General features: G+C 42.3%; 4 protein-coding genes across 5 annotated transcripts; all 4 read right to left on the bottom strand.

Annotated features, from left to right (window-relative positions):
- Nucleotides 1-5,215: 5,215 nt before the first annotated feature.
- Nucleotides 5,216-7,368, bottom strand: LOC135496053 (uncharacterized). Its single transcript, XM_064785163.1, has 4 exons — nt 7,265-7,368; nt 6,549-6,578; nt 6,034-6,223; nt 5,216-5,393 (listed from the first exon to the last, which is right to left on the bottom strand). Exons 1-4 carry the CDS (start codon nt 7,287-7,289, stop codon nt 5,237-5,239), a joined length of 402 nt encoding a protein of 133 aa, XP_064641233.1. The 5' UTR covers nt 7,290-7,368; the 3' UTR covers nt 5,216-5,236.
- A 1,290-nt stretch (nt 7,369-8,658) lies between these two features.
- On the bottom strand, nt 8,659-11,258 carry LOC135496105 (uncharacterized). Its single transcript, XM_064785240.1, has 7 exons — nt 11,149-11,258; nt 10,716-10,740; nt 10,419-10,547; nt 10,015-10,149; nt 9,632-9,760; nt 9,202-9,330; nt 8,659-8,856 (listed from the first exon to the last, which is right to left on the bottom strand). Exons 1-7 carry the CDS (start codon nt 11,239-11,241, stop codon nt 8,840-8,842), a joined length of 657 nt encoding a protein of 218 aa, XP_064641310.1. The 5' UTR covers nt 11,242-11,258; the 3' UTR covers nt 8,659-8,839.
- Nucleotides 11,259-14,907: 3,649 nt separating this feature from the next.
- On the bottom strand, nt 14,908-17,055 carry LOC135496319 (uncharacterized). Its single transcript, XM_064785577.1, has 4 exons — nt 16,966-17,055; nt 16,250-16,279; nt 15,726-15,915; nt 14,908-15,085 (listed from the first exon to the last, which is right to left on the bottom strand). Exons 1-4 carry the CDS (start codon nt 16,988-16,990, stop codon nt 14,929-14,931), a joined length of 402 nt encoding a protein of 133 aa, XP_064641647.1. The 5' UTR covers nt 16,991-17,055; the 3' UTR covers nt 14,908-14,928.
- A 1,304-nt stretch (nt 17,056-18,359) lies between these two features.
- On the bottom strand, nt 18,360-20,905 carry LOC135495998 (uncharacterized). 2 transcript variants are annotated; one of them, XM_064785075.1, is made up of 7 exons: nt 20,793-20,905; nt 20,360-20,384; nt 20,057-20,185; nt 19,651-19,785; nt 19,268-19,396; nt 18,920-19,048; nt 18,360-18,557 (listed from the first exon to the last, which is right to left on the bottom strand). In XM_064785075.1, the coding sequence occupies exons 1-7, from the start codon at nt 20,862-20,864 to the stop codon at nt 18,541-18,543; spliced, it is 636 nt and encodes a 211-aa protein (XP_064641145.1). In that variant the 5' UTR covers nt 20,865-20,905; the 3' UTR covers nt 18,360-18,540. The 2 variants fall into 2 exon arrangements, with proteins under 2 accessions (XP_064641145.1, XP_064641146.1); XM_064785076.1 differs by lacking the exon at nt 18,920-19,048.
- Nucleotides 20,906-22,175: the final 1,270 nt, after the last annotated feature.

Raw genomic sequence — 22,175 nt, 5'->3', positions numbered from 1 at the left:
TTGTTAGTGGGTGCTTTCTATTTAAATCCACTTTACGAACAGTCACGAGCCTTTACTCCACAGGACCTGACTGGAATCGTACAGAACATTTTTTTACTCTAAATTTCTCGTGGGCCATTTAAAAATCAGCTTCAATTATTCACGTCGAAAAGATTCCTCTTCATCACAATTCAAGCCGATTGGGTGGGGTTTAATGTTCAGGTACAAGTTAGTTTAGTATGAACCACAATGAAATAGCATTGATTGACTTCTATCCCGTCGGTCCGACCCTACAGGCGTCGATCAAAGCTCCGCACGATCTATCCTCGTCTCATATTTGCAAGTAGACGATAATAGATTACTAAGAATACATTGTTATCACTCATTCTGTTAAAATACCAATGTTTATCCCAGAAATGGTTTGTTGAAACCAATCACAGTGAGTATGCAACCCAATCAACGGCAAACTATAGTGGCAAGTAAAACACAGATAATAGGCGCGCGAAGAAGACATTTGAGTGTCAGCATTCGCTACTTTCCTCTAGCTGCAATTTGGGACCTCCTGACAGGTATTGACCAATTATAAGAGAGCTATCATGCTTGTTCGGAATAGACAACACGGCCATGATCACATACGGCGGTATTGACTGGTCAAAAGTCCTACATGATTTCTGCTTGAGGAAAGTGGCGAATGGCCTACTTACTGACGCAACAAACTGTATTTCCAGGACAGTCTAGTGACAATCCTAATGCGACCTGGCCTTGGGCACCTCTCACACAACTTCGTGCCCCACGACAATGATCGTATTCCCTCTCACATGCATTCTTTCTTGCTGTCAGAAAAAGGAAATTATATTGACTTCAGTCCATTCCATCCCATGCATGAGAAAACTGCACTAACTCTAGCGTTTTGCCGATTTTGCACAAAACAATCTAGTAGTTTAACAAAACGTCTTCCTTCAGGCTGGGGTATCTAAAGAGCCAATTTTGGATTGTGAACGAGTCAGTGTATTACCGCGATCGTGGCATCTCCATATATGTCCCCTTCTGCTTACTCATCTCGCGTCTGGTGAGGGACCACTTATAAAGAAGTCAGGTTAAAACGGTGTGTTTTTCAATATGAGGCCTTCTCACGAACGCAACAGACTTTCACCCCGGGGCAGTCTTCTGAAAGACCGTAGTTGATTCTCGCATCATCATGAAATTGACATCTCATCGTTCCTTTGCATTCACCGCCTTTTTTCTTACACTCGCTTTTCTCAGCTGTAATTTGGAACAAATTAAGACCTTTTATGTACATTTCATTTAAAAATACATTGGTTGTGGTGTTTAGCACTAATTTTACTGTAAAATGCATTCAGTCTCGTCTGGGCCGAAGTGCTCTTTATTTCGATCAAGTTCTGTCTCTTGGAGGAGCATGTGTGAGCTCCTATTAAGATCAGTAAAGAATGGTTCATAATTTTGATCGCTGCGATTTTTTCCAACACGCAAAAGAGTTTGAAAAGGCATTTACATGTACGTACGACGCTTCTTGACGCAGCACACCGATCTTCCTGGGCATTCCTGCGAAAGCTCAATATCAATCTTGCCTCGGGTGTCCCTGATACAAGTCTTTGCTCTCTTGCACTGTCCTCCTTCCTCTTCACATTCGTTCTTAGCTGTTAATGATATGAAGGGAAACTATACCAGGGGAGATCGTGTCGTGGTCAAATCACTTTACGCTATAGCCATTGATTGGATGCATAAGTTAATCCGAGTTAATCCAGTTTATCGGATTCTGAAATCACTAAAATTTACATGACCTGCAGTTATACATGCCGGGCGTAACATGATGACAACCGCTCCAGTATTGTCCATGTGACCCGCCGCGTTTAATCAGAAATTACCCCCTAATGCCTGTCATGTTGTATCGGGTGTGTGCGTGCGTGCACTTCGTTCGTATTCAAGATGGAGGTACCCTGAATGGTCGAGAGAATTACAAAATAGCGGATATGGCCGATCTAGCGATTTTGCCCTGACATCTGGTGAGTATACCAGTCTAATAACTGTGAAAACTGTAATTGGGGGGGGGGGGGGGGCGGTTCAATTTGTATAACTACTTCCAGTGGAAGCGTGCTTCGTAGCTACTTCCGGTAGAAGCGTGCTTCGTAGCTCCTCTTACACCTTATACCTTCCACTCGGAGTCCAGTAAGTAATACCGAGTATATACCGGGATGGTTCGCTCATTTGCATTGGTATTATCACTGGCTCTGTGACAATTCATGCTAACTTATCTCCATAGGTGGCAGCAGCGGTAACTTGATTTGGATTCACGTCAGCATGGTATATAATGGGAGGGAAGGAGAAGGCAAACAGACTGATGAAGGCCTATCTTTGTGGGCCAGAATCTTATCTTCATCATACAAGTACCATCTTGGAACGGACATTTGTCCATGTTTGGTGTTACATCATGTATACATTTATGATATTCATTGTAACCAAATCGCACCGGGTTGCCGGCACTTGAGATTTCCGTATGTAGTGATGTTTTAAATTTCTAGGCCGTTTGTAATTACTGGTGGTCCATGCAAATAGAAATGCAGTCATGCACAATGCCATAGTTCAGTATGCATACGAATTAGCTGGAACTTTGCATACATGTAGTACCTGCATATACATGTATAAGTCTACACAACGGCAATGCTGCTATTCGGCCTATCTAAAATTTGCAAGTCATGTCCAAAACCACCTCACAACAATTGCGATCATCATCATCATTAGTAATCAGCATTTAGTTTGTTACTACAGAGGTGCATTGAGGCGAATAGGCACATTATCCTCCTGGTCACCGAAATATATCCCACACTCAAGTTGTCCCCTAAAATCACAGTGAGCCGTTGGACGTACGTGTTGATGCAATTTGAAATGTTTAAATTCAATTACAAATATTTAAGCTGTATTGTCATTGTCAGGATGATGCTTCCGTGCTCTGGCCATAATCAATATTCCTAATTCAACAATAGGTTGGGCTAAGTTTCAAGAAGGGACTCCATTTACCTCAGCACTGGAAAAATTGAGATATCCTTCCTTTCCACATGATAGTTAGGTCTCATTGAGTGGATTTTAAAACGTTCAACTACACCTCAAACTCTGTCCATAATTGGTGTGCTTTTTGGTAAATACATCATAAGATACTTAGGTAAATTTATAGGTCTAAAAATACAGCAGCTGCGGAAGACAGTTATGGCGGTCATCGAGGACTAGAGACACATTAAGACGCGGCGCGATAATCGGTAATTATTACTCGGGCAGTTAAAACTTACGGACGTGATGCGACAAAGAGTAGCCTGGATCTTTATTCAGTCAGTGGGTCATAACTAGTCTCTTCCAGGTCACTGACCAACCAATAATGCGACGAATGCGGTACCTCATCTACTCACTAGAGGGCCTATCGAAATGACTGGATCGCATTCTCCAAAGGAGACACGATATTCGATCATTGAAAAATATAACTCCGGTCATGCGCAAGGAGGATGGATTTGACCGGGCATCTGCCCGCAATTTTGAACTTCTTCTCCTCAAGCACCCTGGCCACCAGTGGTGTTCAATATACTCCACCTCCCCATATTTTGTACATGATGTAGGAGTATCAAATACCTGAATCTCAGGATGACCCTCTAGCTTCTTATTGTTCTAGCGTTCGACGACACCATCAAATGTTTAGGTCGGTGGATGTCATATTTCGGGCTGTGTGGCCTTCAGTTAGTTTCTTCTCTCTATGCGCGGCCAGGTCGTCCTCCGCTGTGCTTCAAACATGGCTCAGTCTTGGAAGATAATTTGTGATGTATGGTCTGTTTACCGGTCATGTCCGCTTCTCTAACAAATCATTCAAGATAAGACCAACTGACTCACTAGAAAATCAGATTCCTCAAGACTGACTATAAATCTTCCGTTTCTAAACTTCTTAGTCAAGAAAAAACATACTGCATGATCTCGGGGTCATCAGCTTGATTTCTTTATATCAGTTGATGAACCAGCTCCTCTCATATCTATGAAAACCATTGAAAAGTTGCCGGTGGCCAAAACGGCTTTGAGCTTTACTTTGACATCATGCGTGTGACACTGTGCCTTCTTGTGGTGGTCTTTGGCTTTGCCAGGACACAGGTTATCCGTGATGTCCAAGGAGGTTGATTTTGTTATTAATATTCAATTGTTTTAAGCTTACCTGTGACCTGGGCGAAGGGCTTGCGTTTTTCAAGCTGTCTCGTAAAATGATTCAGCAACGCACCCTCAACGTAAAAACTTGAACGCGATAACGTCTTACGAGAATTTCCTTCTTTTTTATTCAGGAAGGGTCGGGAGGACTCGACCAAGGTATGTGGCATTGTAATTTAGAAGTGCGAACAAACGTCTTGTTCATGCACTGAACAATGCCATGCTTGCAACAATGTTCGTCTTTTTGGGGGGGGGAAGTTTTTCCAAGATTGATTGGCTATTGCAGATTAACAAAAGTGCGCGGTGTTTGGGAGATGTTGGGCGAAATATTCCCCGACCAGCGAACATAGCCTAAAAAGAGCGACTAAAGCGCCTCTGTGGCAGAGGTTTCCGCGACCGATGACGGTGCTGCTGGCCCCCGGATTACCCTAAAAGTTACTCTGTCAATGTCCCAGTCTTGCCTGATGTTGGCGAGAATCTCTTTTGCTCCAGTCTTGAAATCTCTGGGGTTAAGTTCGCAGTCGAAATTTGGTATGCTAATCATTTCAAATTAAACTGCCGTCGGCTACAAATGTTACTTGTATTTCCAATACATGTCACTTTATCCGGCTCGACCTAGACAGTTGTACTGCATAAACTAAATAAGTCCAAATATTTTTTTCACTTGTTTTTTTTCTGCTCAACATGAAGAAACATCATCAGCCCCAAAAAATTTGGCTTTGAAAATTTTTCAGAATTTTGACCTTATGAATAAGTTCAACAATTTTGGCGGGAAAACCTTATCATGCATTTTGTCCCCGGATTTTCAACTTCACTAACACGAACATTCAACCTCGGTCCCATGAGTGGTCGTGTTACCGGGGTTCCACTGCATATAAAAAAACTCTGGTTATACAAGGATTGCCTGTTCAGTGTTCTGCCATTTCATCAAAGACCAAACAACTACTTCCAGCTATTGTAATAAAACCTCGTTAGTCAAGATGGGTTTCCTCTAAGCTTTACCGCTCTTCAGGCGAAAGTGATAATGTAACAACAACAGAAATAGTCAATCATCTTTTATTGCTTAACTGAAGTCTTTAACAGGCACTTCAACACGGGTTGTCTTCACACAGACGAACGGTCTAACGGAATTGCACAGCTCATCTGGGTAGGTAGACTGATCATTCCTTTTGTAATAGTTGCATTCAATGGAGGACCAAATCTTATCCACACCAGCAGGTCTGAAAAAACAAGAAAAAGTATGCCGGTGTATCCAATCCCTAAATGATAAAACTATGACCACAGGAAAGGTTTTTGCATTAATCAAAATCTAGTTATGATCACATCATCAATGCATCAAATGTCACTTGCCGCCGATCTCAAAGGAACAACTTGGGCAGGAGATTCGTTGTTTTTCAACACTGGCTTCCAGCAGGACCAGGACCAAACAGGATAATTGAAAAATCATTCGGAATTGTGTAACCATAGGCCTACCTGAAATGCAAATGCCGTGCCCAAAACTGCCTGGCAACACTGACGAAAATGATTATTTTAGATCGGCATTCATGTCATAGAACACGTGGCGGTACACGGTGGCAATTGGGGGTATTATCCTCTTGGTCATGCAGGTTAATCCCAGGTGCAAGTTGTCCCTTTAAAACATATCGATTCAACATTCCGCGGGGTAAGTTTCATTGCTGTTAGACTGAGCTGGCCACAAGAAACAGCTCAGTCAGTCCTGACCGGCACGGTCTGTCTAGCAAGAAAAACCTGTTAAGAAGCAGGACCGGTTCATTTTCATTAACTCTCGAATTCAACGGATTTTTGGAAATTTCGATACTTCGCCGATGATTATATGGCTTTGAGGCCATGCGTACTTACACTTCTTCTTCCCACATGACCTTGGCAGTCCACGGCGAGTATTGATTCATAAGGACGAACTCATCGCCGACTGTAGGGCAGAACTCCTTAGCTGCCTGCCACGTCTTTGCATCGCTCTGGTACCTCATGAAATGAGAGATTAGATAGTGGTGCTTCGGATTCGATACGTTGGTGTAGGAGTTCACCGATTCTGAAAAATGAGACAAGAAAGTTTTATTTTTGCGGGCCAACCAGTAATTTAGGAAGGTTGAGGGTTTTTATGAATTTGCCAAACAACCCCATCCTTGGGATTAAATTCCATTCGTCTACAAACAGCTTCAATCGATTACATTTAAATATGTACAATGTCAAATTACCACAATCTAATATCAGATGCACAAATCGTCAAATCAACATTGCTTCCAAATTTAAAACAAAAACTAACGGAGCACTTGAGGGCGTGCATGAGGAGCGTTGCCTTTATGCCTATAGATCTCAAAATGTCTTCTTAATGTGAACAAGATTCTTTCACTTACCAGGGCGACACTGGGCAATAAGGACCAGAACTGAAAAGACAGAATTTCAGTGGTGTACCACATCTGATCACATCTGATCAAAGGCCTGGTTTCATGGTAGACGCTTCGCGCGGGCGGGAAGTCCACAAGAGTTTCTGTTTTCATGCGTGGCCCGTACTGTTCCGAGAGCACTCGAAGAAGATACTGATAGTTTTTCGGGTTGTCCCATCTGCTTTAATAAATTTATCTCTTCCCGTCAATCAATTCCTGAGAAACACTATGATATGGGGAACTTTAGAGAACAGGTTACACCGGTCGACGTTTAGCTGCCAGAGTAATAGTATTTCAACCAGCTATAAATTCAGACAAAACGTTCTAACCAGTTCACTACACCTTTAGTTTAAAGCATATCGAATCTCGTTCAACTCCCAACACTTCTATTTTGAGTTTAATGATCTTCATTCTCACCTAAGCCTAAAGTTATGCATGGAAATAGACATATTGTTGAGAAATCATTTTCAACCAAAATCCCTGAATACTGCCGAACTGTAGCCAGTTCTCTCTTCTGCACTAAGGTGGACAAAATATTGATTTCACTCTTTCGAAGTTATAGATATGCCTATGAACAATGAACCACCACCCTGCCATAACAAGTCCAAAATCCCCACAGACAGGACTTCTCCGAGATTTTACTAGGACTACTTGGCGACCTGAAACCTTGTGTGCATTATACTTACCAACAGAAAGTATTAACATTGCCATGGTCTCCGGATCGAATCTACGAATCTTCGCCTATGTCCTTGAGATAGATAATGCATTTCAATGCTCATCTCGCCTTTTAAAGCTTGGCTTGGCACAATGTTGACTTTTCGGCATCTGTGTCAGCTCCATCTGTTTCAAGTCGAAAGCTTCTTGATTACCCGTCTCCGATGTCACGCTTTTTACACTCTGGAGGCAGTGGACCAGCCTCGCCCTGTCTTCCATCGAGGAAAGACCATCAGGATGACAAAATTGACTGCATAGGAGTCTACGGCTTAGATGCAAAAGTATATATTGACCAGTGAAATGGGTGGGGCCAGGCCCTGGGATATAAAATTAGATTTAATATTTTTCGTCACGCACACAGTGATTTTGCCCCAGAAAAAAAAGTTTTGCAGATGATATCACAAGGATCCAACTATCATGCACGATCTGCCTTGCTACAGTTCGGATGCCCATATACTTTTAGTTATGGCGTCATACACGCATCTTGACCCTCAATGTATTGACATTGCTACATCACACGTCCAGTATGGGTGGAGGCAACGGAGGCAATACCGCTATAGAAGTTCCGTCAGTGCGCATACATGGTGCTGCTCTCCATATTTTTATATGAAGAATGAACCTTAAAATAACGTGATGTAATCACCTAATTCATCATAAAAAATCCGCTTTGAAAAGGCTCACGGTCAATATGAAAGTTCAAAATGAGATTACAAAACGTTCGTATTGTTAGTGGGTGCTTTCTATCAAAATCCACTTTACGAACAGTCACGAGCCTTTACTATACAGGACCTGACTGGAATCGTACAGAACATTTTTTTACTCTAAATTTCTCGTGGGCGTCGTGATACAGATTTATTACCAAGTTGGAAGAGTCAAGTTCAACAAATAATTATTTCTCCGTAGGGACCAAAATTAGTGTACGTGGCATGAAAATTTAATCAAGCTTTTCATATAACACTGGTACATTGGACAACTCGTGGGAACAAGAAATTGTGAAAACATGAGAGCAAATTGACTTTCAACGAACAAATATAGATTTGTAGATACATTGTTCTGAATCGCCAGCTTGGTATGTCACTGAAGCTTCCTGTGCGGGCGAGCACATGGAAACGTGTACATTGTAATATCTCAAACAAAACGAAATCAATTTGTGGACATGCCATCGAATGCACATTTGTGATTTTATACAAAATATTACAGAACAGAATGAGACATGCAACCCTCTATAACGTTTCAGACAATAGTTCTTTGCCATCTTGGCATCTTAAACATTTCTATATTGCGATTGAAGGGGAGAAACCGTGGTCCATCGTGAGCGTGATCCGTGTTTTGCTAGACGTCGTTTTACCCAAAAGAGTGAAAGCCATTTAAAGTCAGCTTCATTTATTCACGTCGAAAAGATTCCTTTACATCACAATTCAAGCCGATTGGGTGGGGTTTAATGTTCAGGTATAAGTTAGTTTAGTATGAACCACAATGAAATAGCATTGATTGACTTCTATCCCGTCGGTCCGACCCTACATGCGTCGATCAAAGCTCCGCACGATCTATCCTCGTCTCATATCTGCAAGTAGACGATAGTAGATTACTAAGAATACAGTGTTATCACTAATTCTGTTGAAATACCAATGTTTATCCCAGAAATGGTTTGTTGAAACCAATCACAGTGAGTATGCAACCCAATCAACGGCAAACCATAATGGCCGACGAAGAAGACATTTGAGTGTCAGCATTCGCTACTTTCCTCTAGCTGCAATTTGGGACTTCCCGACAGGTATTGACCAATCAGAAGAGAGCTATCATGTTTGTTCGAAACAGACAGCACGGCCATGATCGCATACGGCGGTATTGACTGGTCAAAAGTCCTACATGATTTCTGCTTGAGGAAAGTGGCGAATGGCCTACTTACTGACGCAACAAACTGTATTTCCAGGACAGTCTAGTGACAATCCTAATGCGACCTGGCCTTGGGCACCTCTCACACAACTTCGTGCCCCGCGACAATGACCGTACTCCCTCTCACATGCATTCTTTCTTGCTGTCAGAAAAAGGAAATTATATTGACTTCAGTCCATTCCTTCACATGCATTTGAAAACTGCACTAACTCTAGCGTTTGGCCGATTTTGCAAAAACCAAACTAGTAGTTTAACAAAACGCCTTCCTTCAGGCTGGGGTTCCTAAAGAACCAATTTTGGACTGTGAGCGAGTCAGTGTATTATCGCGATTGTGGCATCTCCATATATATCCCCTTCTGCTTACTCATCTCGCGTCTGGTGAGGGACCACTTATAAAGAAGTCAGGTTAAAATGGTGTGTTTTTCAATATGATGCCTACTCACGAACGCAACACACTTTCACACCGGGGCAGTCTTCTGAAAGACCGTAGTTGATTCTCGCATCATCATGAAATTGACATCTCATTGCTCCTTTGCATTCACCGCCTTTTTTCTCACACTTGCTTTTCTCAGCTGTAATTTCGAACAAATTAAGACATTTTATGTACATTTCATTTAAAAATACATTGGTTGTGGTGTTTAGCACTAATTTTACTGTAAAATGCATTCGGTCTCGTTTGGGCCGAAGTGTTCTTTATTTCGATCAAGCTCTGTCTATAGGAGGAGCACGTGTGAGCTCCTATTAAGATCAGTAAAGAATAGTTCATAATTTTGATCGCTGCGATTTATTTCAGCAGACAAAAGAGTTTGAAAGGGCATTTACGTACGAGCCTTCTTGACGCAGCACACCGATCTTCCTGGGCATTCCTGCGAAAGCTCAATATCAATCTTGCCTCGGGTGTCCCTGATACAAGTCTTTGCTCTCTTGCACTGTCCTCCTTCCTCTTCACATTCGTTCTTAGCTGTTAATGATATGAAGGGAAACTATACCAGGGGAGATCGTGTCGTGGTCAAATCACTTTACGCTATCGCCATTGATTGGATGCATAAGTTAATCCGAGTTAATCCAGTTTATCGGATTCTGAAATCACTAAAATTTATATCACCTGCTGTTATACATGCAGTGTAGTCAAACAAATCAACTCCGTCCTGCAGTTAATAAAATTGCGGGGTTTGACACTTTGCGAAAAATGTTAAAACTTTGTATTTCAGCTAAAGTTGTCTTTGTTACCTTCCGGTACGCAACAGACTGATATCCCATGACATTCCTCTGACAGTCCGAAGTTAATCTGCAGCTTTTCATCCCTCAGACATGCCCATGGTCTCCGACATTGACCACCTTCTTCCTGGCATTCGTTCTCTGAAGGAACAGAAAGGGATACGGCCGGGTCATGCAAGGTGTAAAGAAACCATGTGCGAGTCGGGCAGAAAGACACGGATGTGTCCAATATACTGAAAAGTCAGGAAAGATTGTGAAAAACAATGCGGAATCAATCAACTACATGTAGATATTATATACAACACGTACCTTCTTTCCCAGAGCCTTCTTCATCCTGAAAAGAACATTTTTAAAGGAATATATATAAAAAGTAAACTACGTATCGGACGCCACGAGTGCCTCCTTACCAGAGCCAAGAAGCGATAGCAAAGTTAGGTTGGCAATGTAACAAGTGCCAAGGGAACGCTAGCTTACACCATATCTTACATGGCACAGAGGGTAACCGAAATCGTGGCCGACTAAAGCGAATGTGGATGGACGACCGGAGGGACTGGACGAGAGGAAGGCCCTGACTGATCACGGACTGAGCCCCCAGGATCTCAAGGTTTTCAACGTTGGTGTATACATAGGGCCTGGTCCTTACAGTCAGCGACTTCTGATTCAATACATCCACCTATATGTTCTCACTGATTCATACTCGCAATACAGAAGGCCTCATTCCCACAGAAAAACAACATCTTACCCTTTCTTCGTGATATATAACTTGGGCCTTGATACAGGCCACAACAAGTACAAGGACCGCAACACGATACATCCTGCAGCAGTATGAAGACATGATGTCGCTTCTCAGGTTCCTATATATGACTGATAAGTGATGCTGATAACTGTTATGGGAGTAACCCGAAGTTGTCAATATCTATATTATCAACAGAGATAACAACACATTGCATACAACGACATATATGATACCTTCTGGGCGTAACATGGTGACAATCGCTCCAGTATTGTCCATGTGACCCGCCGCGATTAATCAGAAATTACCCCTTCATGCCTGTCATTTTGTATCGGCTGTGTGCGTGCGTGCGCTTCGTTCGTATTCAAGATGGAGGTACCCTGAATGGTCGAGAGAATTACAAAATAGCGGGCATGGCCGATCTGGCGATTTTGCCCTGACATCTGATGAGTATACCAGAGGCTAATCAATGATAAAAACTGTAATTTTTTTTTTGGGGGGGGGGTCAATTCGTATTACTACTACCAGTAGTAGCGTGCTTCGTAGCTCCTCTTACACCTTATACCTTCCACTCGGAGTCCAGTTAGTAATACCGAGTGTATACCGGGATGGTTCGCTCACTTGCGTTGGTATTATCACTGGCTCTGCGACAATTCACGTGCTAACTTATCTCCATAGGTGGCAGCAGCGGTAACTTATTTGGATTCACGTCAGCATGGTATATAATGGGAGGGAAGGAGAAGGCAAACAGACTGATGAAGGCCTATCTTTGTGGGCCAGAATCTTATCTTCATCATACAAGTACCATCTGGGAACGGACATTTGTCCATGTTTGGTGTTACATCATGTATACATTTATGATATTCATTGTAACCAAATCGCACCGGGTTGCCGGCACTTGAGATTTCCGTATGTAGTGATGTTTTAAATTTCTAGGTCGTTTGTAATTACTGGTGGTCCAGGCAAATAGAAATGCAGTCATGCACAATGCCATAGTTCAGTATGCATACGAATTAGCTGGAACTTTGCATACATGTAGTACCTGCATATATATGTCTACACAACGGCAATGCTGCAATTCGGCCTATCTAAAATTTGCAAGACATGTCCAAAACCACCTCACAACAATTGCGAAAATCATCATCATTAGTAATCAGCATTTAGTTTGTTACTACAGAGGTGCATGGAGGCGAATAGGCAAATTATCCTCCTGGTCACCTAAATATATCCCACACTCAAGTTGTCCCCTAAAATCACAGTTAGCCGTGGTACGTACGTATTGACGCAATTTGAAATTTTCAAATTCAATTACAAATTGTTAAGCTGTATTGACATTGTCAGGATGATGCATCCGTGCTCTAGCCATAATCAATATTCCTAATTCAACAATAGGTTGGGCTAAGTTTCAAGAAGGGACTCCATTTACCTCAGCACTGGACAAATTGAGATATCCTTCCCTTCCACATGATAGTTAGGTCTCATTGAGTGGATTTTAAAACGTTCAACTCCACCTCAAACTCTGTCCATAATTGGTGTGCTTTTTGGTAAATACATCATAAGATACTTAGGTAAATTTATAGGTCTAAAAATACAGCAGCTGCGGAAGACAGTTATGGCGGTCACATTAGACGCGGCGCGATAATCGGTAATGATTACTCGGGCAGTTAAAACTTACGGACGTGATGCGACAAAGAGTAGCCTGGATCTTTATTCAGTCAGTGGGTCATAACTTGTCTCTTCCAGGTCACTGACCAACCAATAATGCGACGAATGCGGTACCTCATCTACTCGCTAGAGGACCTATCGAAATGACTGGATCGCATTCTCCAAAGGAGACACAATATTCGATCATTAAAAAATATAACTCCTGTCATGCGCAAGGAGGATGGATTGGACCGGGCATCTGCCCGCACTTTTGAACTTCTTCTCCTCAAGCACCCTGGCACCAGTGGTGTTCAATATACTCCACCTCTCCATATTTTGTACATGACGTAGGAGTATCAAATACCTGAATCTCAGGATGACCCTCTAGCTTCTTATTGTTCTAGCGTTCGACGACACCATCGAGTTTTTAGGTCGGTGGATTTCACGTTTCGGGCTGTGTGGCCTTCAGTAAGTTTCTTCTCTCTATGCGCGGCGAGGTCGTCCTCCGCTGTGCTTCAAACATGGCTCAGTCTTGGAAGAGAACTTGTGATGTATGGTCTGTTTACCGGTCATGTCCGCTTCTCTAACAAATCATTCAAGATAAGACCAACTGACTCACTAGAAAATCAGATTCCTCAAGACTGACTATAAATCTTCCGTTTCTAAACTTCTTAGTCAAGAAAAAACATACTGCATGATCTCAGGGTCATAAGCTTGATTTCTTTATATCAGTAATGAACCAGCTCCTCTCATATCTATGAAAACCATTGAAAAGTTGCCGTTGGCCAAAACGGCTTTGAGCTTTACTTTGAGATCATGCGTGTGACACTGTGCCTTCTTGTGGTGGTCTTTGGCTTTGCCAGGACACAGGTTATCCGTGATGTCAAAGGAGGTTGATTTTGTTATTAATATTCAATTGTTTTAAGCTTACCTGTGACCTGGGCGAAGGGCTTGCCTTTCAAGCTGTCTCGTAAAATGATTCAGCAACGCACCCTCACCGTAAAAACTTGAACGCGATAACGTCTTACGAGAATTTCCTTCTTTTTTATTCAGGAAGGGTCGGGAGGACTTGACCAAGGTATGTGGCATTGTAATTTAGAAGTGCGAACAAACGTCTTGTTCATGCACTGAACAATGCCATGCTTGCAACAATGTTCGTTTTTTTTGGGGGGGGAGAAGTTTTTCCAAGATTGATTGGCTATTGCAGATGAACAAAAGTGCGCGGTGTTTGGGAGATGTTGGGCGAAATATTCCCCGACCAGCGAACATAGCCTATAAAGAGCGACTAAAGCGCCTCTGTGGCAGAGGTTTCCGCGACCGATGACGGTGCTGCTGGCCCCCGGATTACCTTAAAAGTTACTCTGTCAATGTCCCAGTCTTGCCTGATGTTGGCGAGAATCTCGTTTGCTCCAGTCTTGAAATCTCTGGGGTTAAGTTGGCAGTCAAAATTTTGTATGCTAATCATTTCAAATTAAACCGCCGTCGGCTACAAATGTTACTTGTATTTCCAATACATGTCACTTTATCCGGCTCGACCTAGACAGTTGTACTGCATAAACTAAATTCGGTTAGGAGGCCAGACTGCATGATAGGGGTGTGTGCATAGTTATCACTCAACTGATTCTTGATAAATGACGATTATATTGATATTGATTCAGGATAACTGGCCGAACTGAAATATAGACAAATTCGATGTATTATATGATCAGAAAGGCGAACAAATTCTAAGTCCAAATATTATTTTCACTTGTTTTTTTTCTGCTCAACATGAAGAAACATCATCAGCCCCAAAAATTTGGCTTTGAAAATTTTTCAGAATTTTGACCTTATGAATAAGTTCAACAATTTTGGCGGGAAAACCTAATCATGCATTTTGTCCCCGGATTTTCAACTTCACTAACGCGAACATTCAACCTCGGTCCCATGAGTGGTCATGTTACCAGGGTTCCAGTGCATATAAAAAAACTCTGGTTATACAAGGATTGCCTGTTCAGTGTTCTGCCATTTCATCAAAGACCAAACAACTACTTCCAGCTATTGTACTAAAACCTCGTTAGTCAAGATGGGTTTCCTCTAAGCTTTACCGCTCTTCAGGCGAAAGTGATAATGTAACAACAACAGAAATAGTCAATCATCTTTTATTGCTTAACTGAAGTCTTTAACAGGCACTTCAACACGGGTTGTCTTCACACAGACGAACGGTCTAACGGAATTGCACAGCTCATCTGGGTAGGTAGCCTGATCATTCCTTTTGTAATAGGTGCATTCATTGCGGGCCCAAATCTTATCCACACCAGCAGGTCTGAAAGAACAAGAAAAAGTATGCCGGTGTATCCAATCCCTAAATGATAAAACTATGATCACAGGAAAGGTTTTTGCATTAATCAAAATCTAGTAATGATCACATCATCAATGCATCAAATGTCACTTGTCGCCGATCTCAAAGGAACAACTTGGGCAGGAGATTCGTTGTTTTTCAACACTGGCTTCCAGCAGGACCAGGACCAAACAGGATAATTGAAAAATCATTCGGAATTGTGTAACCATAGGCCTACCCGAAATGCAAATGCCGTGCCCAAAACTGCCTAGCAACACTGACGAAAATGATTATTTTAGATCGGCATTCATGTCATAGAACACGTGGCGGTACACGGTGGCAATTGGGGGTATTATCCTCTTGGTCATGCAGGTTAATCCCAGGTGCAAGTTGTCCCTTTAAAACATATCGATTCAACATTCCGCGGGGTAAGTAACATTGCTGTTAGACTGAGCTGGCCACAAGAAACAGCTCAGTCAGTCCTGACCGGCACGGTCTGTCAAGCAAGAAAGATCTGTTAAGAAGCAGGACCGGTTCATTTTCATTAACTCCCGAATTCAACGGATTTTTGGAAATTTCGAAACTTCGCCGATGATTATATGGCTTTGAAGCCATGCGTACTTACACTTCTTCTTCCCACATGACCTTGGCAGTCCACGGCGAGTATTGATCCATTAGGACAAACTCATCGCCGACTGTAGGGCAGAACTCCTTAGCTGCCTGCCACGTCTTTGCATCGCTCTGGTACCTCATGAAATGAGAGATTAGATAGTGGTGCTTCGGATTCGATATATTGGTGTAGGAGTTCACCGATTCTGAAAAATGAGACAAGAAAGTTTTATTTTTGCGGGCCAACCTGTAACTTAGGAAGGTTGAGGTTTTTTATGAATTTGCCAAACAACCCCATCATTGGGATTAAATCCCATTCGTCTACAAACAGCTTCAATCGATTACATTTTAAAATGTACAATGTCAAATTACCACAATCTAATATCAGATGCACATATCGTCAAATCAACATTGCTTCCAAATTTAAAACAAAACTAACGGAGCGCTTGAGGGCCAGTGAGGGCATGCATGCGGAGCGTTGCCTTTATGCCTATAGATCTCAAAATATCTTCTTAATGTAAACAAGATTCTTTCACTTACCAGGGCGACACTGGGCAATAAGGACCAGAACTGAAAAGACAGAATTTCAGTGGTGTACCACACCTGATCACATCTGATCAAAGGCCTGGTTTCATGGTAGACGCTTCGCGCGGGCGGGAAGTCCACAAGAGTTTCTGTTTTCATGCGTGGCCCGCACTGTTCCGAGAGCACTCGAAGAAGATACTGATAGTTTTTCTGGTTGTCCCATCTGCTTTAATGAATTTATCTCTTCCCGTCAATCAATTGCTGAGAAACACTATGATATGGGGAACTTTGGAGAACAGGTTACTCCGGTCGACGTTTAGCTGCCAGAGTAATAGTATTTCAACCAGCTATAAATTCAGACAAAACGTTGTAACCAGTTCACTTCACCTTTAGTTTAAAGCATATCGAATCTCGTTCAACTCCCAACATTTCTATTTTGAGTTTAATGATCTTCATTCTCACATAAGCCTAAAGTTATGCATGGAAATAGCCATATTGTTGAGAAATCATTTTCAACCAAAATCCCTGAATACTGCCGAACTGTGGCCAGTTCTCTCTTCTGCACTAAGGTGGACAAAATATTGATTTCACTCTTTCGAAGTTATAGATATGCCTATGAACAATGAACCACCACCCTGCCATAACAAGTCCAAAATCCCCACAGACAGGACTTCTCCGAGATTTTACTAGGACTACTTGGCGACCTAAAACCTTGTGTGCATTATACTTACCAACAGAAAGTATTAACATTGCCATGGTCTCCGGATCGAATCTACGAATCTTCGCCTATGTCCTTGAGATAGATAATGCATTTCAATGCTCACCCGCCTTTTGAAGCTTGGCTTGGCACAATGTTGACTTTTCGGCATCTGTGTCAGCTCCATCTGTTTCAAGTCGAAAGCTTCTTGATTACCCGTCTCCGATGTGACGCTTTTTGCACTCTGGAGGCAGTGGACCAGCCTCGCCCTGTCTTCCATCGAGGAAAGACCATCAGGATGACAAAATTGACTGCATAGGAGTCTAGAGCTTAGATGCAAAAGTATATATTGACCAGTGAAATGGGTGGGGCCAGGCCCTGGGATATAAAATTAGATTTAATATTTTTCGTCACGCACACAGTGATTTTGCCCTAGAAAAAAAAGTTTTGCAGATGATATCACAAGGATCCAACTATCATGCACGATCTGCCTTGCTACAGTTCGGATGCCCATATACTTTTAGTTATGGCGTCATACACGCACTTTGACCCTCAATGTATTGACATTAGTACATCACGCGTCCAGTATGGGCGGAGGCAACGGAGGCAATACCGCTATAGAAGTTCCGTCAGTGCGCATACATGGTGCTGCTCTCCATATTTTTATATGAAGAATGAACCTTAAAATAACGTGATGTAATCACCTAATTCATCATAAAAAATCCGCTTTGAAAAGGCTCACGGTCAATATGAAAGTTCAAAATGAGATTACAAAACGTTCGTATTGTTAGTGGGTGCTTTCTATCAAAATCCACTTTACGAACAGTCACGAGCTTTTACTATACAGGACCTGACTGGAATCGTACAGAACATTTTTTTACTCTAAATTTCTCGTGGGCGTCGTGATACAGATTTATTACCAAGTTGGAAGAGTCAAGTTCAACAAATAATTATTTCTCCGTCGGGACCAAAATTAGTGTACGTGGCATGAAAATTTAATCGAGCTTTTCATATAACACTAGTACATTGGACAACTCGTGGGAACAAGAAATTGTGAAAACATGAGAGCAAATTGACTTTCAACGAACAAATATAGATTTGTAGATACATTGTTCTGAATCGCCAGCTTGGTATGTCACTGAAGCTTCCTGTGCGGGCGAGCACATGGAAACGTTTACATTGTAATATCTCAAACAAAACGAAATCAATTTGTGGACATGCCATCGAATGTACATTTGTGATTTTATACAAAATATTACAGAAAAGAATGAGACATACAACCCTCTATAACGTTTCAGACAATAGTTCTTTGCCATCTTGGCATCTTAAACATTTCTATATTGCGATTGTAGGGGAGAAACCGTGGTCCATCGTGAGCAGGTATCCGTGTTTTCCCAGACGTCGTTTTACCCAAAACAGTGAAAGCCATTTAAAGTCAGCTTCATTTATTCACGTCGAAAAGATTCCTTTACATCACAATTCAAGCCGATTGGGTGGGGTTTAATGTTCAGGTATAAGTTAGTTTAGTATGAACCACAATGAAATAGCATTGATTGACTTCTATCCCGTCGGTCCGACCCTACATGCGTCGATCAAAGCTCCGCACGATCTATCCTCGTCTCATATCTGCAAGTAGACGATAGTAGATTACTAAGAATACAGTGTTATCACTAATTCTGTTGAAATACCAATGTTTATCCCAGAAATGGTTTGTTGAAACCAATCACAGTGAGTATGCAACCCAATCAAACCATAATTGCAAGTAAAAGACAGATAATAGGCGCGCGAAGAAGACATTTGAGTGTCAGCATTCGCTACTTTCCTCTAGCTGCAATTTGGGACTTCCTGACAGGTATTGACCAATCAGAAGAGAGCTATCATGCTTGTTCGGAACAGACTGCACAGCCATGATCACATACAGCGTTATTGACTGGTCAAAAGTCCTACATGATTTTTTGCTTGAGGAAAGTGGCGAATGGCCTACTTACTGACGCAACAAACTGTATCTCCAGGACAGTCCAGTGACAATCCTAATGCGACCTGGCCTTGGGCACCTCTCACACAGCTTCGTGCCCCGCGACAATGACCGTATTCCCTCTCACATGCATTCTTTCTTGCTGTCAGAAAAAGGAAATTATATTGACTTCAGTCCGTTCCATCCCATGCATGAGAAAACTGCACTAACTCTAGCGTTTTTACCGATTTTGCACAAACCAATCTTGTTGTGGCATCTCCATATATGTCCCCTTCTGCTTACTCATCTCGCGTCTGGTGAGGGACCACTTATAAAGAAGTCAGGTTAAAACCATGGGTTTTTCAGTATAAGGCCTACTCACGAACGCAACAGACTTTCACACCGGGGCAGTCTTCTGAAAGACCGTAGTTGATTCTCGCATCATCATGAAATTGACATCTCATTGCTCCTTTGCATTCACCGCCTTTTTTCTCACACTTGCTTTTCTCAGCTGTAATTTGGAACAAATTAAGACCTTTTATGTACATTTCATTTAAAAATACATTGGTTGTGGTGTTTAGCACTAATTTTACTGTAAAATGCATTCGGTCTCGTTTGGGCCGAAGTGTTCTTTATTTCGATCAAGCTCTGTCTATGGGAGGAGTATGTGTGAGCTCCTATTAAGATCAGTAAAGAATGGTTCATAATTTTGATCGCTGCGATTTTTTCCAACACGCAAAAGAGTTTGAAAGGGCATTTACGTACGAGCCTTCTTGACGCAGCACACCGATCTTCCTGGGCATTCTTGCGAAAGCTCAATATCAATCTTGCCTCGGGTGTCCCTGATACAAGTCTTTGCTCTCTTGCACTGTCCTCCTTCCTCTTCACATTCGTTCTTAGCTGTTAATGATATGAAGGGAAACCATACCAGGGGAGATCGTGTCGTGGTCAAATCACTTTACGCTATCGCCATTGATTGGATGCATAAGTTAATCCGAGTTAATCCAGTTTATCGGATTCTGAAATCACTAAAATTTACATCACCTGCAGTTATACATGCAGTGTAGTCAAACAAATCAACTCCGTCCTGCAGTTAATAAAATTGCTGGGGTTTGGCACTTTGCGAAAAATGTTAAAAACTTTGTATTTCAGCTAAAGTTGTCTTTGTTACCTTCCGGTACGCAACAGACTGATATCCCATGACATTCCTCTGACAGTCCGAAGTCAATCTGCAGCTTTTCATCCCTCAGACATGCCCATGGTCTCCGACATTGACCACCTTCTTCCTGGCATTCGTTCTCTGAAGGAACAGAAAGGGATACGGCCGGGTCATGCAAGGTGTAAAGAAACCATGTGCGAGTCGGGCAGAAAGACACGGATGTGTCCAATATACTGAAAAGTCAGGAAAGATTGTGAAAAACAATGCGGAATCAATCAACTACATGTACATGGAGATATTATATACAACACGTACCTTCTTTCCCAGAGCCTTCTTCATCCTGAAAAGAACATTTTTAAAGGAATATATATAAAAAGTAAACTACGTATCGGACGCCACGAGTGCCTCCTTACCAGAGCCAAGAAGCGATAGCAAAGTTAGGTTGGCAATGTAACAAGTGCCAAGGGAACGCTAGCTTACACCATATCTTACATGGCACAGAGGGTAACCGAAATCGTGGCCGACTAAAGCGAATGTGGATGGACGACCGGAGGGACTGGACGAGAGGAAGGCCCTGACTGATCACGGACTGAGCCCCCAGGATCTCAAGGTTTTCAACGTTGGTGTATACATAGGGCCTGGTCCTTACAGTCAGCGACTTCTGATTCAATACATCCACCTATATGTTCTCACTGATTCATACTCGCAATACAGAAGGCCTCATTCCCACAGAAAAACAACATCTTACCCTTTCTTCGTGATATATAACTTGGGCCTTGATACAGGCCACAACAAGTACAAGGACCGCAACACGATACATCCTGCAGCAGTATGAAGACACGATGTCGCTTCTCAGGTTCCTATATATGACTGATAAGTGATGCTGATAACTGTTATGGGAGTAACCCGAAGTTGTCAATATCTATATTATCAACAGAGATAACAACACATTGCATACAACGACATATATGATACCTGCTGGGCGTAACATGGTGACAATCGCTCCAGTATTGTCCATGTGACCCGCTGCGATTGATCAGAAATTACCCCCTCATGCCTGTCATTTTGTATCGGCTGTGTGCGTGCGTGCGCTTCGTTCGTATTCATGATGGAGGTACCCTGAATGGTCGAGAGAATTACAAAATAGCGGGCATGGCCGATCTAGCGATTTTGCCCTGACATCTGATGAGTATACCAGAGGCTAATCAATTATAAAAACTGTAATTTTTTTTTTTGGGGGGGGGGGGTCAATTCGTATCACTACTACCAGTAGTAGCGTGCTTCGTAGCTCCTCTTACACCTTATACCTTCCACTCGGAGTCCAGTAAGTAATACCGAGTATATACCGGGATGGTTCGCTCACTTGCGTTGGTATTATCACTGGCTCTGTGACAATTCACGTGCTAACTTATCTCCATAGGTGGCAGCAGCGGTAACTTGATTTGGATTCACGTCTATGGCTGGCGGGAGTGGACAAATATCTGAATTAAGGGTCGGGATAAATCAGATTTATACCACGACTATATTCATAATAGTAGACAGCCAATCAGAACCCCGCATTTCATGAATTATGGTGACCATTAAATCTGAATTATACCACGACATAAATGAATCAACCCACGACTATAATCGTTTTAGACCCACGACTATATTCGTAATAGCAGACAGCCAATCAGAGTGCCGAATTTATGGACGGAAGTGCGATTTATGCCGCACCATAAATGATACGATTGCCACCTTCTGATTGGTCTAAATATGCCACACCACAATTCCTATTTATGCCGTGGCATAATTGTGAATTCTGCCGCGCCATTATTCACGAGATCCGATGCTTTGATTGGTTGATTTATGCCGTGGCATAATTCTGAATTTTGTCCACTCGCGCCAGCCATACACGTCAGCATGGTATATAATGGGTGGGAAGGAGAAGGCAAAGAGACTGATGAAGGCCTATCTTTGTGGGCCAGAATCTTATCTTCATCATACAAGTACCATCTGGGAACGGACATTTGTCCATGTTTGGTGTTACATCATGTATACATTTATGATATTCATTGTAACCAAATCGCACCGGGTTGCCGGCACTTGAGATTTCCGTATGCAGTGATGTTTTAAAGGGCTGGGCCGTTTG

This window comes from Lineus longissimus, chromosome 11, assembly GCF_910592395.1.
Source record: "Lineus longissimus chromosome 11, tnLinLong1.2, whole genome shotgun sequence".
NCBI lineage: Eukaryota > Metazoa > Nemertea > Pilidiophora > Heteronemertea > Lineidae > Lineus > Lineus longissimus.
This window is presented reverse-complemented; position numbering and strand designations above follow the sequence as displayed.